General features: G+C 38.7%; 1 protein-coding gene across 2 annotated transcripts in view; it reads right to left on the bottom strand.

The window, feature by feature from the left end:
- CSRNP3 (cysteine and serine rich nuclear protein 3) overlaps window positions 1-16,750 on the bottom strand; it is a 53,486-nt gene that overhangs the window by 9,190 nt on the left and 27,546 nt on the right. For both annotated transcript variants that reach the window (XM_018072666.2, XM_008930999.3), the window contains exon 3: window positions 2,291-2,550. In XM_018072666.2, the coding sequence (XP_017928155.1) occupies window positions 2,291-2,550 (260 nt within the window). The remainder of the gene's footprint in view (window positions 1-2,290; window positions 2,551-16,750) is intronic.

Here is a 16,750-nt window from a genome sequence, read left to right as displayed (position 1 = left end):
TGGAAGAACATGTTGTATTTGGAAGACAAGCAGAAAGTAGTGTCTATATCCCCAAAAAAGACTGGGCTGAAGTGAAGCAAGTTAATGAAGAAAAGAAATCCATCCCAGTCAAGAGGAGGACTATAAAAGGACAAAGAGCCCAGCTCTAATCTATATAGATGAAGGCTAAGAGGCCTCATCAAATCTTTCAAGTTAAATACGAACTGTGCTTTTTCTTTATTTACTTTTTAGCTAAGAAAAAAAAAGGAAAAGTGAAATATTTACGTGCTTGGCTATTCTTTACTCACTTCACTGGAGACTCCTCTCTTTGAGCTGATTCCTGGAAGTCAGCCAAGGGTTCTACTGATAGTCATCAGTTAAACTCAAACAGCACAATTCACACTTGATGCTCTCAAGATCCTGTGACATGAGATGTTTAGAGGTATAATCTCTATCTAGTTATAAGTCACTAACGCTAACACTAACCTGTCCAATATCTGTCTTTAAGTTGCCTTTGTCCTGAGTGGTTTTATGTTTGTTTTATGACAGATCAAATTTTACAAACTTATTAATTTATTTAAGAATCCATTTAGCTATTTAAAATCTATTTATCTATTAAAAAAACAGTTAGGAGACTGAAAAAAGTAAATACAAATGTATAGGTCATGCACACTTCCTCAAACATTCAGATACAAAACTCATGAACATGGGTCATTCTATGGGAAAAATGCTGAAAGGCATTTCTTAAACTTGGAGGGTGCCACTTTGCTCTGGACAACAGCAGAGACAGAAATGTACTATCACAAAAGAAGGGGACATGCAACACAGAAATGCAGTTACAGTTCTAAATATTGTTCACTTTTAATTACAGAATTCATCTGAAAAAAAGTCCAAAATACATATAATAAAGGCCATGACACAAGAAGTGTTTTATCTACCACAAAAACATAAAATGTTCTGCCACCAGTTTTAAAGTGACAGAAAGGACACTTCCAACAACACAATCCCCTTCTGTGTTCTCTGCTCAAATACACAGTTTCTTTCCTCTGCTATGCTCTACTTAACAGGACATTTTCACAGGGAAGCTGGCCCCAGGAGGGCCAATGGTATCCTGGGGTGCATTGGAGGAGTGCGGCCAGCAGGTCAAGTGAGGGGATCCTGTCCCTCTACTCGGCCCTAGTGAGGCCACATCTGGAGTGTTGTGTTCAGTTCTGGTCTCCACAGTTCAAGAAAGACAAGGAGCTACTGGAGGAGGCCCAGTGGAGGGCCACAAAGATGATCAGGGGTGTGGAGCATCTCTCTTATGAGGAGAGACTGTGGGAGCTGGGCCTGTTTAGTCTAGAGAAGAGAAGACTGAGAGAGGATCTCATTAATACAAATAAATATCTCAAAGGTGGGTGCCAAGAGGATGGTGACAGACTTTTCAGTGGTGCTCAATGACAGGATGAGGAGCAATGGCCATAAACTAAAACACGAGAAGTTTCATCTCAACATGAGGAAAAACTTCTTCGTATTGAGGGTGGCAGAGCACTGGAACAGGCTGCCCAGGGAAGTCCTGGAATCTCCCTCTTTAGAGACATTCCAAACCCTCCTGGACGTGTGCCTGCATCACCTGCCCTAGGTGACCCCGCCTTTGTGGCGGTCGCGGTTGGAGTAGGTGATCTCCAGAGGTCCCTTCCAACCTTACTGATTCTGTGATTCTGTGAAAACTGTAGCAAAGGTTTGTTCTGACTGGCTAAACTGATACAGCTGGGTAATTTGTCTGACACATTTCTTCTTTGACACAGACATTCTCTGGCGAAATATTAAAGACGCATAATCATATAAATTGGTACACTCCAAAAGAAAACATTTCGCTATTACTGTTTCTTACTTTTTGCCAAATTCACTCAAGTTGGCCAAAAAAACAAGCCCTTTCACTTTCTGTACTCAGGGTGTTACCATTCCCTTGTCTAATAGGGCCCGTGCACATGTCAGAAGACTCATTCTCTTTCTGGCACTCCCAGACATCTGCTGGACATGGAAGTTCAAGGCTAACTTCCACCACCCTGCTTTTATTTCCCTCTCTATAGAAAACTGGGAATAAACAACAACCTCCCTGTAAAGCACTTGGAGGTACACAGCAATGACAGCTACAAGAGCGCTTGGTATTATCAAACAAAAATACATCTTCAGTAAAATAAAATAAAGAATGAAAAAATCAAAATGCCTGTTTCAACTGAAAATGTTTAACACGCATTGGGCCCATATGGCTCTGACACCACTCATTTAAATAAATAAGGCAGGGATCAAAGTCTTAAACAATTTTTACCTTTAACTTTAGAGAATTGAGTTTTTCCTCCCTCAGATGCTCTCTCAACATCTCCCGGTGAAGCCTCTCCTGTTCCATCGCAAACTCTCCCAGTGTGTACTGGCGCACACTGTTGTGGCGAGTGGACATTCCCAGTGTGCTTCCCCCTTGGCTGGGAACACTGGTGAAGCCTTGCCTTCTCGTGAAGTAATACACAGTAACACAGTTAAAATGGACATTTTTTGTTCTCTTCCGCTTCTCTCTCTTCAGGATTGAAGACGCTGGAACAGATGGAGATCACAGCATGAATAACTTCCAGTCACATGGCAGATGTGTTGAGGTAAATGGAACTACACAAGTGACAACACCTGACTACCCACCCATGTATAGACACTATATTCCAAGGTGCACACTCTAAATGGGGAGATAACATTAGAAATATTTACCATCTATGCAAACCCAGAAGCCATTACAAACTGCTGCAATCGTGAACACCGTCGTCTACTTTAGAAGAGAAACTCTGGGCCAGGGCAGTTGTTTCCCATCACATCATATTTTATCATTTTACCAAGGAAGCAACTAAATCCCAGCAAAAGGAACTTCTTTCACAGTGTCACCACAGTGATCCTAGCTTGCACCTCTTCCAACCCCTGTGAACAAAACAATGCTGCACGAGCCAGCAGTGAGAACTGCAGGCCCTGCCCCTCACAGGTCTATGTACACTGCTGCCCTTCTGTCAGCAAGGCAGCACAGATCTGCAACTGCATCTCTAAAGCACTAGATCACACTGACAGAAAAGATTCCTATCTCTTATAATCCGAATTGTGATAAATTAGTGTTAGAAAAGCTACAAAAGCAGTATGTTTAGTGTTTCATGCTGTCTCAGAAATTCATACTGTCATCATCATCATCAACACTGAATGATACAGGAATAATATTGTTTAGCAGTCAGACCCACTTCATTTTTCTTTATCTTCATCTATCTTTCTGTTGCCATCTAACGAACACAAGTGGGTGTGCACATATTCTAATGTGTAGGATGTTGACAAAACTGATATCTAGTATTTTCTAATTCTTTTCTGATTCCACTCACACTCATGCTCAGTTTTTCTTATACATATATGCAGTATCATATGAAACAAATTTGTTTAAAAACAAATGCCAAATTTTAACTGTTAAATATTCTTCTTTTTGTTCTACAGACACTTAGTAACTCTTTCTCACAATATTAATCTACTGTTTCTCACTGGTAACAATGGTGAGAGCCTTTAGAGAAAAAAAGACATACAAACGTTTGAGAAAGATAAGAGACATTCCCTGATTTTTAAGATGAGCAGTCCAATTTATTTGATTTACTGCAAAATGGCAACAGGTTGTTCAGAATGCAGATAATAAGTCATTGCTTTGCAGTTTACAAGCAAGAACTGCAGGTGTGTGCAGGTGTGAATGAGAAACCTCACTGCCAGGATTCAGGCAGTACAATGATTTAAAGGGTGCCAGAACAGTCTTGAATGACTTGGAAATGTTCTATAAAAGCAGTTAAGAGCAACGTGATGTACACTGCTAATCTAAAATTGCACTGTCTCTAGAGATAGGAAGCACTTGGCCTTCCGCCTTGGTTTCATAACAGGTCTGCTTTATTGTCACAATTAAAACACAGTTCAGTCTCCAATATTATTATGTAGTGAAATGTTAATCGTCATGCATGTAAATCCCCAAACTTCTACACAAAGTAATGCTGTCCAAAAAACCCAGCATAATCTACCTAACTGTAGGAAAAACAAGCATATTAGAAAATACAGCCCTGTATCCAAATTACAGACAGTGTGTTCTACTGATGTAACCATTGAACTCTTTTGGGCTCAATGAAACACTGAAATAGTATTACTTTTCCTAAATACTAATAAGTGGCTAAAAGTACAGTTTATTATATAAATAACATGCATGCAGGTATGTTAGATTATAAATATAAAACAGATAAATAAGCTCAGGTCCTATATTCACTTACATGCTCTCAGTGAAGGGTGTTCCAAAAAGGTGTAGGATGTACACAGTGGAATCAAAAGACAAATTCTTTTACATTAGGCATGTTTAACTTACATACAAACTCCACGACTAAGTAAATCTCATATCAACAGAGCCTGTCAAAAATATTTATAGGAAGCTTTTAGTGGGGAAGAGGGTTATTTCATTAGCAGAGATTAGTTGATAGGGGTGTGTCAATTTTGCATTATATAAAATATTGTTTTAATGTGCTGTTCTTTTTATATATACCACAGTTTCAAAACAAAACTACCTTTAATAAACCAACTTTATAGCAACTGGAAGATGGGGCAATTTTGATACTGTGACATTCTTTCAAAGTAGCATAAAAGCTAATACTCTGAATCAGAACCTTCACTGCCTATACACTCTAGCACATAGGGAAGTATGTATTAAAAGGTCCTTTTTCTGCTGAACAAGGTATCTAAATCATTCTAGGGTGTATTCAATTTCTGATGTAACAGTATCAATGTTATTTGGATCTCACCTGGATGATGCCTCTATTTTGGAAGAAATACTGGCAGCTACTGAAGGGCAAGCAGCTATTTTACCAATTAAATGAACTAGCCACAAATGGAATGAGAGATGAAACTATAGTAAAATACTCAGGGAAAGAAAAGTTACTCTTGAAAACATATATATGTCTCATGAAGATATAGAAGGTAATTCTGTAAATCATACAAGCCAGTGAATACCTTTGAATCTTCAACTGTAAACCTCAATATCTATGATATAAGGTCTATGTTTACAGTAATTTGGTTTATATCTTAGCTATGGAACCTCTGACAGGGCTGCTTACTGGTACAAATACCAAATGCTGCAATAAAAGTACTCATGTTTTCTGTCAATCTCTTTATGGCAGAGATGCTACTTTCATACTACTTGCTATACATGAAGCAATGAACCATAAGTTTTACTCAGACACTACACACTAATATTAATAATTAAATGAAGCTAAGCAGAAGAGTCTGCAATCTAATTACTTCCAGCTGAAAAAAAAGTCATCTATGATAAAAACTAGATTACACTAGTTTTCCACTATGAGGATTTTTGCCCATATGTGTGCTATTAAAATGTAGAACATGACTTTCATGCATTGCCATATGTTTATGCCTAAAAGTTGTCAGCAGTTTCTCAGTAAGACCGTAGTTGTCATGAACTGTCTTAAAGAACCCATTAATGCATTTGTAGTTCTTATCACTTTAAATAATTGAATTATCAGTGCCATACCATCACAGTTGTTTGCTTGGTTTGCTTTTTTTAATGTATCACTGAGAAAAACTGTGTTAAAGTACAATTAAACAGAAGTTCAAGAAAACATTGGCATACTGTAACTGCACCATCAGCAGCACTATAAAGCCAGCACTGAAGCCAGAGTGAGAGCTGGCACGCATTTGTTGTAAATGCCATTAAAGTTCATGATTTTATTTATTAATGTTATAGTTCTGAGTCAGACAAATTATATGATAATCTGTATAATTAAACATGCATGTAAACATTCATAGCCCTCAGAATACATGGAATTATTTTTTCTGAAACACATCCTATCTTTTGAGTTTGCTTCTGTCTCACCCAGGAGCTTGACGAAGGGCAGAGCTAAGGCTCTGTGAAGAACCCCATGGTCATCTCTTGTATGCTACTGCTAAGAAGGAGTCAGAATATATTCATATTTATGAGAATGTTGTTTACAAGAACAGATCTAGCAGGAACTTCAAAAGATTAGCGGATTTTATTTGATTACCCAAAAGCATAGATGAGAGATGCCAGCGAGGAGACATGAGAACTGCAACCACCTCAGTAACCAAGGACATGAAAGGAAGCACAGTCAGCACCACAAAGGCACTATGCTCTTGCTCTATTATACTTCCTAAAATCTCTGAGCAGAGGGTTGCATTAATGTGAGCTCAAAAGTATTATTAGATATTGAATGGAAATGTTGGACATTTTCCAACATCAGGGACAAAGTGCTCTATAACGCAGTACATTTCCTTCAAGCCAACTAGAACTCAGGTTCTCAGAGCATCTTATCAAGAGTCAGGGGCATATGTTATTTTGCATGCACTGTACCTTAAATAGTACATTTGAATCAGCTGTAATTACTGCTAAGGACCGTGCTTAACTCAAGACAGAGCAGAACATACAAAATACATATGTTCTGACATATTAGAAAGCATGAGTTTACTGACTATTATTTTATTAGAGAGCAAAATTTACTGGCATTAATCAGTTAGTAAGCTCCATTCAGAATGAAGGACACAGACTGTGCAAGGTTTGCAGGTCTCTCCGGAGTCAGCTTCAAAGGTTTTGCAGGTAAGCCAAAGCCTGTAACCTATAAATTTATCCACTGAGAGTGTAAGCACCAGTTTTCCAGAAGAGATCTAGTAATGGTTTCCTTGCTTGGCCAGTCTCAAAAAAGCATTTCCATGCCATCTGCCTGTGTAACAAGTGGTATCAGTGGATGCCACTATCATCTGTTCCGTACAACAGGGATGGTAGTGACTCCAGGCAGAGGCTGTTAGGTTGAGAGGTGGTTTTTTAGCATCTACTGGACACACACTGTCAGCACCAATTAGAAGATGGTTTTTGAAAATGAACGTGAAACCCACTTTGGTGGGTGAGGATGCCAGAGGGAATAAAAATATTCATCATCACCTAAAACTGTCCTATGGATCACACATGATATTTAACACATTTATATACTACAAGTCTGATATATTCCATGGAATGAAACAAATGCTCCATTCTCATGTATTTAAACATTTAATGTAATTTTTAGTTCCATGTTTCAAGATCATATGGAGTTAAATATTTTTGACAGAGACATAAGTATTGTAATTCATAAAACATATCAATAATCAGAGGGAAGGACGACGGTGATAAGAACATAACTACCAGTACAGAACTATCTCTCCAAAAAGGTCACTATATTTGAACAAGGTCTTCGGACATAGATATCTTCAAATGGGACTGTTGTAAGTTCTCATCTGAAATAATATCAACTACTGAAATTTTGACTTTCGGCATTTGACATTTGAGTGGCTCCGTTTTTGGATTGAGCAGAGCTCAAGTTAATAACCTGCTTGCAACTGGCCTTCCTCCTCATGGAGTCAAGCCAGGTCCTGCAGGATTATCAGCTCCTTGCCATGCAAAGGTAGCTGCTACAGAGTCAGGGCTGTATCTGGCCACAGCACAGTCCCATCGAGGTCCCACTTGACCCAAACTACAGTCACAGCACAGTCATCTGCACCACAGACCATCTATGGCAAAAATGGCAACTGTATGTAAACAAAATTCCTAAAAGTGAGCCCAAAAGACTTAAAAGAAAGAAGGAAAACTTTTAATAGCAAACCATTGTTTAACCCAAGTGTGGCTAACCCAGCCTGGAAACACAACCTGCTCTTTGTGCTTTCCCTTTAGCTCTCTTTGTTCATGAAGTGCCTGCACACACACACAAGAGGATGCATTTACTCATTTTTTCTCAGTTATTAACCTCTCTCCCTCATAACAATTCTCTTTATCCACAGCAGTTATAATTTATTTCATGACTGCATATATTTCTGTCATTTCTCTTTACGCAAAATTCCTGGCTACAGACTTCTCTGGCTATTGAGCACACAAGGAAGCTCTAAGGTTTCCAAAAGTTAAGAATACCTGTTCGGTGAGCAGCACAGTGCGTAAACACCACATGTTATAGCAAGACCCTTTTTCAGTCATTGACTGTAATACAGACTAGAGATAACCCTTCAGCAGTCTATCAAGAAACTGAGATTTCAGTGATTTATTCATAGGCTGCACACAAACATCATTACGGTTTTTCCCACAGGTGATAAATTATACACATAGTTGAAGACCATCTCCCACTTGGGGACACGAAGTCATAACCTTTATTAACACTATTCTTATTAAAATGGTTGCAATTTAAAATGGTAACATTTCACCTACTAAAAGTACAGTTCTTATCTCCCAGTGGCTAAAAGTAATGGAATACAAGATGGTTTACCAGAAAGACTAAGTGTTTCTCAGATATTTTTTTTTCAGTTTCTAGGTACTTGATCAAATGTACTAAATGGATTTTTCCAGAACACAGCCTGTCCTCTGTAAAACATAAAGCCCCACTAATTCGTTTTTCAAAGATACTCTAAAAATAAAACTTTAATGTCCAAATTGAAGAAAGTATCAAAGTAAAAAAAGAAAATACAGCTATCATGAGAATAACAATAGCCTTAAAAAAGAAAACTGTTCTATGACACAGCTCCATGGCTGCTCTTCCTTCTTACTTAGGTTGCTGTCTCCCATAAGTCTCCGTCACAATGACAATTAATGGGAGAAGGGAAAATATTAGAAAGAGTAGCTTGGCAATAAAACTTAGATTCATCCTGGCTAAAGTATGTTGTACAAAGCATTGATCTGCACTGGAATGCTGTCATCAAACAAACACAGCAAGTGAGGAAATACTTTCTGGATTTGGAACAAGAGTCCTCAGTTAAGAAGCTAAGAAAAAATGAAAGCCATTCACATCATGTGACATTAGAGAATACAGAAAGGTCCTTGTTCATCAACAGTTAATAAAAGAGAACAAAGTAATTTATACGGCAAAAAAGTTAAACACACATCTAGAGGAATGTATTCCTGTAGGAATAGACACAGGTGAAGAAAGATATAGCAATACAGTAATTTGTAATGAATAAGTGTCAATATTTTTGCACTATATTTTAATGTAACTAGAACACTACAGTTAGAGACTATCTCCTTAGTGCTGTAGTTATACAGAAGAAGCCAGATGGTTGCCATGACCTTATTCCTACTAATAGCCTCATAATGGTAAGATTTTCTGTACCTACCTTCTGTATTGCAAGCAAAAATTATCATTGTATGTATTATTAGGGACTGAAGAATTTCCTTACTAACTAATTTTTTACAGCTCTCTAACTTCTGAAATCGTGTGCTTTTCCTTCCTCTTCCTACCCCACACCAGGATATTTTGAAAGCATGGAGAGGAGAGATAGAAGCAGAGAATCCTACTGCTCTCTGGGGTTGAACTGTTTATTGGCCTGTCCCACCCACGGCAGCCAACGAGGCTGAGAAGCCCCCAGCCCGGGGAGGAAAGGGGGAAGATCCTGACGGTGCCACCTGCACCCAACAGCCCCACTGCCTCCTCCCACCATTGGTACAAAGTTCTGCAGCTTTTTCTGGTGCCCTACCTTCTCCACCTCAAGCTGTATTTTCTTCACCCATCCCTGAGAATAATAATTATTTATCTATTTGCGAATTTGTGAAAAATGACAAGACACAACCTCCCAGCTCTTTCCACATCTGAAAAATTCAGGTTTTCTCATACTCGGTTATCATATATCTCTTATATCTTTGCAACAGATGTCATTATTGGCCCATACAACTTCCATATCCCACAGAAAACAGAAAATGCAAAGGCGAAAATCAATATTTACACTAGGAGTCCAATGTTTTCTTAAGAGAATCATCCAAGTTCCATTTGCATATAAGTAAATTATACCTGATAAAATAGAAAAGCAACAAAAATAATGTGCTGGCAGACTGAAACAAAGTTTTCCTGAATTGCTCTCACGTACATAGAAGGCACTCTACAGCTGCACTGTTCACCTTTGAACGTCCTCATTTTTCCATCTGGGCAGTGGAGCTGCAGCAGTGTGAAACCTGGGAAAAACACAGCATTTCCTTCCGTGTGTTTAGCGGCCAACACAGAGCCCAAACTCCCACTCAGGAAGAGTACCTGCTGTGGCTGTATCCATCCATAAAATGCAAAACCTGCTTCCTCATTTTACTAAATTCTGATAGGAGTGACATTTTAAGCCCATCATGTTTTTCAAACATTTTTTACTGAGAAAACTGGTAGTTCTTTGATTACGAAACTTAAACGATCTCAGTTCTGGCTGAACTCCAAGACATAAGCACTTTCTTCTGCTGTCTCAGCTATTCTCCTGATGTCAAAGACACATTAAAATAAATGTGAACCATATGGCTCCCCAGCAGATTACTCACACTCCTGCATCAATGAGAGCAGAGAAATTCATTGTCACCAGCGCAGCAATATTTTAGGCACGTGAAAATTTCAAAAGGCTGAAAAAAACATGTATGAAGCAGACTTTTGGATTAAAGCTCTTAGACCGGAGGAAATGCTGCATTTCTTACACTCTACTACCTGTTTGTCTGCTTTTAACATACTCTTACTGTCATAAAAACCATTATGGCAAGAAGGATTAGCACCATTCTCCACCTGTTCTATGACTTTCCCATGCAGTGTTTCATCAGTCTAACACCACAGAACAGCAAAGCCTAATCCATCACGGTAATCCAGGTCAGAACACCGCCTAAAAAAGCCATCTTGCTTCCCAACCTTCACAGAAAACAAAAACTGGGAAAAGGTCGTATCCAGAAATTGCTTCTACCTCTTTCTCCTACCTCTCCTTCTAGCCCATTGCCTCCCAAAAGATATTTTTCTAAGAGTCTCCGTACACTAAATTTACAAATTTTCAGCCCTGAATGATAAAACACTTTTCCTACATGCTAGAAATCTACATTAAGAGCAAATGCTGTGAAACAAAATACAGCCCCCTAAAGAAACATGTGAGCTTGAGGGCAGGGAGGTATTTTATAGAATAAATTTGAATCTGGAAGTCTTAAAGGGAACTGCATACTCAAAAAGGTGTAAATTGAGTAGTGGAAATTTGACAGGAAGGAGAGGGACAACGCTGTGGAACAGCAACATCTACCCCAGTAGCATTTCACCGCTCCATCCTTCTGGTACCTTCCTTTAGGGTAAAGCCAAAGATAAATTCACCTCACAGGAGGGGCTCAACGGGAATGCTTGCCTAATGCTAGATTTAAGTCACATTTGAAAAAGTTTTCTAAAAAGACAAGCTCGCAGACAAGTCTGACATGAATAGGAGAGGTTTTTAATTTGTACTTTAAACATTTTACCTCACTGCTGAGAGCTTTGTCTAAAATCTCACACACTCGTTAAATTCTGGGGATGCACACTAAAAGCTGGAACTTTACTGCTGAAATTTCAGTGAAAGCTTTACGTTTACTTCCTCAGCACCCTCTATCTCCAGAAAGCTTTTCTGTGACGTTCATCATACTAGTCCAGCTTCTCCACTCTGCAAATATCATCAGCCTGCGAGGAGGAGTGGAGATGGTTAACTGCTCTCTGCCTCTCCATTTACTCTAAATGCCAGCTGCTGTTTCATAGATGATTATTCCTGACCTTAGCCCCAGCTTCATGAGGAGGAAAGCTGCTACCAGGGATCCTTGCAGGAACACCCATGCATAACAATTGCATTTGCTGTGCTCTCCTATGACGCTACAGGCAATCCTTTGTCCCATCTTATGTGTGACTTCTGTGAATAACCATTTGATACAAAGACAACTACCCATTCAGCTGTCTGTGACTTTGCATTTGCAAACATATTTTGTGTATCTGTCAGGAACATCTACAAAAAAAAATTTGTTTGATGTTTTTCAAGCCAATAAAAACATCATGTAAGGCAAAAACTGTCCCTCTGGTTGTATAGCGTATGAAATGCACTATTTATAGCAGAGAACTTATTTAAAAAATAAGAATTAGTTGTACAAATCCTTCTAAAACCCAGTGGGAGCCTGCTTCATAACCCCTCTTTGCAATTTTTAGAAACTCCCTCTACAGTAGTCCTCATTCCAGATGAAAGACAGCAGGCAAGATCCTGTCATGGCATACCCTGCCCTGTCATTCTGCGTGATTTTGAGAGAAAAACAATGCACTGCCTTGATTAACTGAATTTCTTTGCATTCCTTGTTATTTACTACTCGGATGAGCCAACTTATTTAAAATCAAATATCAGAATCTCTCAACCTGTTAGCATTTCATAACATGAGTTAACAATAGCCGTAAGAACATATTCCTCATTATCAAGGGAATTCCAAGCCTGGTTGCTGGCAATATAAATAACTGCAAGATGCCATGAAAAAAGAATACCTGCATTTAGCTACACCTAAGTGTTTTTCCATAATAAGCCAGCAGCATCATTTAAATTCCATCATTAACCAGCAATTAAACACACAGCTTAAGTTCAAAGCTCAGGTAATGATTTGTGCTATTGACCTTACACCAAATAAAGCTTCATCTGTCTACAAAGGTAATTTAAGCGAAGCTACACCTTCCTAATGATTTCATGCCTTCTTCCAAGTTCTGCATGGCCACAGAGATGAGGCAATCTCAATATGGTAGCAACTCTAGAATATTCAAACAGTACTTTTAAGGTCATATTGAAGGAAGTGCAACAGGGATGTATTTGTAATATCAAATTCCTCGTTATCTTTAACAGCAAAATCAAAAGACGGCAAGAACATTTAGAGATCAAAGGGTTTTCTCAGAGCCCTTGACCTGTCACACTCCTAATGAACCTAAGGCATCCAACACTCTAAAGACAGTACCCTAATTAGTGGAATGACAGGACCTGTGATTATGGCTGCAGGATAACCTTGCTCATGACAGTAAAATGTTAATGGCAATACAGAGACAACTGATGGAGGTTATCAACTAGCCTGTGGGATGGCAGTATCTCCTGTTGGTGATGATCCCCTTATCAGATAAGCTGGTGCTGGTGATCTTCATGCAGGGGATGAAGAAAACTCAGAAAGTTTCAGCTAAACTACACTTAAGCTGAAATGGCAGAGGAAAGCAGCAGCTCCTCAAAGTATGTTTCTTAAGACATGCATCTGCGATTAATATGTTATGGGGAATTTTTACCAGCACCAAAGTGTAAAAGACAGGAATTCACGAGGTCTTCCCAGGTCTTTCAATTGTATGCAATTCTGTAACTTAAATTTGGGTATTTTTCTTCGTCAGAAAAAAGTTCACGCATTTAGAGGTAGATATCTCAACAAGGCAGGAAGAATTGCAGAATCATAGATCATTAAGGTTGGAAAAGACCTCCAAGATGATCAAGTCCAACCTTTGACCAAATACCACCATACCCTTTAAACTGTACTGTGAAGTGTCATGTCTACTTGTTTTTTGAACACCTTGAGGGATGGTGACTCCACCACTTCCCTGGGGAGCCTGTTCAATACTTAACTATTCTTTCAGTGCAGCAGTTTTTCCTAATATCCAACCTGAACCTCCCCTGAGGCCATTTCCCCTTGTCTGGGAGAAGAGACTGACCCACACCTTGTCACAACCTTTCAGGTAGCTGTACAGAGCAGTAAGGTCTGTCCTGAGCCTCCTTTTCTCCCGCCCCAGCTCCCTCAGCCGCTCTTCACAGGACTCATGTTCCAGACTCCTTACCAGCTTCACTGCCCTTCTCTGGAAGGGCACATATCCCCTACACCCGAGCAGCAGTGTGGAACCCCGTGTCCCTCAGTGCACATAACCTCAGGAATGGTCAGGGTGTTTTACTGACATCCTGAACAGCAATTCCAGATTCATCAGCTTGCTGTGGAGCTGAGGAAACACAGCAGTAAAGTGCCCTAACTGAACAGGTCAATTTAAAGGAGCTGAAATGGCATTGTGAGTGCTCCTGCCCTGTATTCCATGTATCCCTAAGGAAAAAGGGAACACATGCTCTTAGTCCTGCTCATATGATATAGGCAAACTTGGACTGCTACTTGAAAATGAACATCCCTCTTTCTGAGATGAAGGTGGGGCTGTGAAATAGGACAGGCATGGGGACTAGTTAGTAATACACCTTGGCATCCATTAAGGTAAAACTGCAGTGTGACTAATGACCTGCTGAATCAAACTGAAATTACCTCAATAGACTGAGAAAGGTGAGTAAAAAAGGCAGTAGGGATTATATCTGCCAGCAGGAATCAAGGCGCTCCAACACCATTTGCTAAGAGATTTAAAAATGTGCACATGTGTAAAAATACACACACCTGGTCAAGAAAATACTATTTTATTCTTTTTTTTTTTTTGTTACAAACCTGGTAACAGTTGTCTGTTCTTTATAGACCATAACTTTCATTTACTAACTCAGAAGCCTGTAACTTAGGCTAGGGATTTACTCATTTTTTGTTGTCATCATTTGTGTCTCTACTTATTTAAATGGATATATTGTTAAAGAAACCCTGTACTTACCCCTGTGTAGTAGTCAGTACTTAGGGACATCTGAGTCATGTATTTCCTGCCATCACAGTGCAGGGTTAACTGCTGAGAACAAAGCTATCTTCTGGTAGTTCTGTCCCACCTGAATGATCCACAGCAGCTGTGTGCCACATTTAGCTGGCAGGTTAAACTGACCTTAAGGCTAATGGAGCAGGATAGCTGAAAGGCTCTTGTTTATCTGACCCAACACATACTGTTTCAAGGGTTGTGTAAATATTGAGATGCATCAGCTATTCTAGATAAATTTGTACACCAACTGCCTGCTTGCTGAAGCGCTGAAAGGGCTGTAGTTACAAGTGATTTAAAATTATCTCTTTGTCAGGTCAATTAGAAAGGAAAAATAAGACTTAGAGGACCATGTTAGGATTTTTTTTTAATTCTCAGTTTCAGAATCAACGATGTTGACTACAGATCACCTACAACCCCTTCATTTCCAGTCAGTAAAAGAGGGTTTATACTGAACTTCATATTTACCTATATGAAAACAGACCAGAAGGAAGACAGTACACAGAATCTGACACTGTCTCACCAAAGACAAATGGTATAACATGTCAGGAAAAGGCTTAGAAAGATAACCTCCATCAAGGAGGTGCTCAGGCATGTAACAGAGGCAAGGAATCTGGCCAGTCTTTTTTCTGCACTGGCTCTTTTCTGTCTGCTTACTGGAAAAGTCTCACAGACCTCATCCTTAACAGTACAGATTCCAATATTTGACATGGAAAAGCTCTTATCTTTTATTTTGGGAGATGAATGTGTTTAGAGCATGAAGAAAAACAGCTTCCAATGTACACTGTTAGGAGTTTTGTTACTGTACAACACATCCGCATGTAGTTTTTAGCTAAGCATCACTTAGTAGCTCTGTGAGACACCTGTATTTATGAGACATAACACTGACAACTTCTACATATTCAGCTTTGACAAGACAGGACTGAGCATTTATTTCAGTATGATCAGTTCATTTTTTATCACTTCCTAGAACTCAAAATATGCTTTTTCAAATAAAACTGTTTAAAAAATCGAGAAGGTAAAAAAAAAATCTAACTACACAAAAGAAAGTGCTCCTGCCCTGAAGAGCATCCAGTATCACACATGATATGACACATCACTGATGTTAACCAACTGATACAAACCAAAATGAAAAAAAATCCTGTGCATATAAAAGTTTCAACAAACGTCCAGTTAAAACATTCTTTCCAGAATCAAAGCACACAGCCTCAAGAAAAGGTGAGAAGAATAAAACAAAATAAAAATCCAATCTCAACAAAAGCCCTGTTTTTCACTAGAGATAGTCAGTTATCAAGTTAAAAATATCTTTCAGCGTTTTAACGTTAAATACAAACACGATTAATTTTTATTGCAAACACATATTAACTTTTAGTATAATACATCATCACTAAGACTCATCTTTTTAGTGCAGAGTTGCTCTTATGTAAAAAGCAGATGTGCCTAAGGCTTCCGAAGTGATTTTTCCAACACCACCTGATTGGTAGATATTGATTGTGTAAACATGTAAGTAACGGATAGGCTTTACTATTAAGAGAGGAGAAGAAGGTGCAAAATCTCCTTTGTAGCATTTTAATAATGAATTAACAAAATCTTACTTCCCTATCATGTGCAACATGGAGTGTCCTTGGTAAAGTTACAAAACAATGATGCACACTGGAAGAGTCTGGATGCAAGATGAGTGCAATTAAGTAGGCACTAAACCATCTTTTCATTCTACACTTCATCTGACCATCAATATCCTCTATTTTGTTACCAATAAAAAACGATCACCTTTATAAAGCTCCTGCAAGCATGCTGCATTACAGTAAGAGCAAAGTACAATGTCAGATACTGAAAGAAATCTCCAAAAGCCTTTTCCTTGAGGACCTTGAAGTTTACCTATTCAAATAGCCAAGGCCATCAGTTAAGCCTTTTCTTCCCAGATCAACCTTATATAATACTGGGATTCTGTATTTGATTCCTTGGAATTTAGGCTGGTGCATCTATATTAAAGATAACACTTTTTAGAAATTAGTATCAATGCACATGCAAATCATTTACTCTTTCTATTTCCGTATTGCCAACTGATTGATAGATATATATATAAATATATATGTATGTATTTAAAAAAATGTAATCTGTACAATTTCTTATAAGTGTGTGTGTGTGTGAGTGCACACACAGATAAACATTTATTACTCTGGCCACAAATATCTCAGTTAGACAGATCAGTAGTCATAACAATGAAATGCCACAGTTTGCCTTGCAGATTTTATTCAAAAACTAAATTATTTATTGTGTCAACTACAATTAAAGCTTTTTGTTACATGCAT

Source organism: Manacus vitellinus, unplaced genomic scaffold, assembly GCF_001715985.3.
Source record: "Manacus vitellinus isolate BGI_N305 unplaced genomic scaffold, ASM171598v3 scaffold_22_pilon, whole genome shotgun sequence".
Lineage (NCBI taxonomy): Eukaryota > Metazoa > Chordata > Aves > Passeriformes > Pipridae > Manacus > Manacus vitellinus.
The sequence above is the reverse complement of the archived record's forward strand: the minus strand, read 5'-3'. Positions and strand labels throughout refer to the sequence as shown.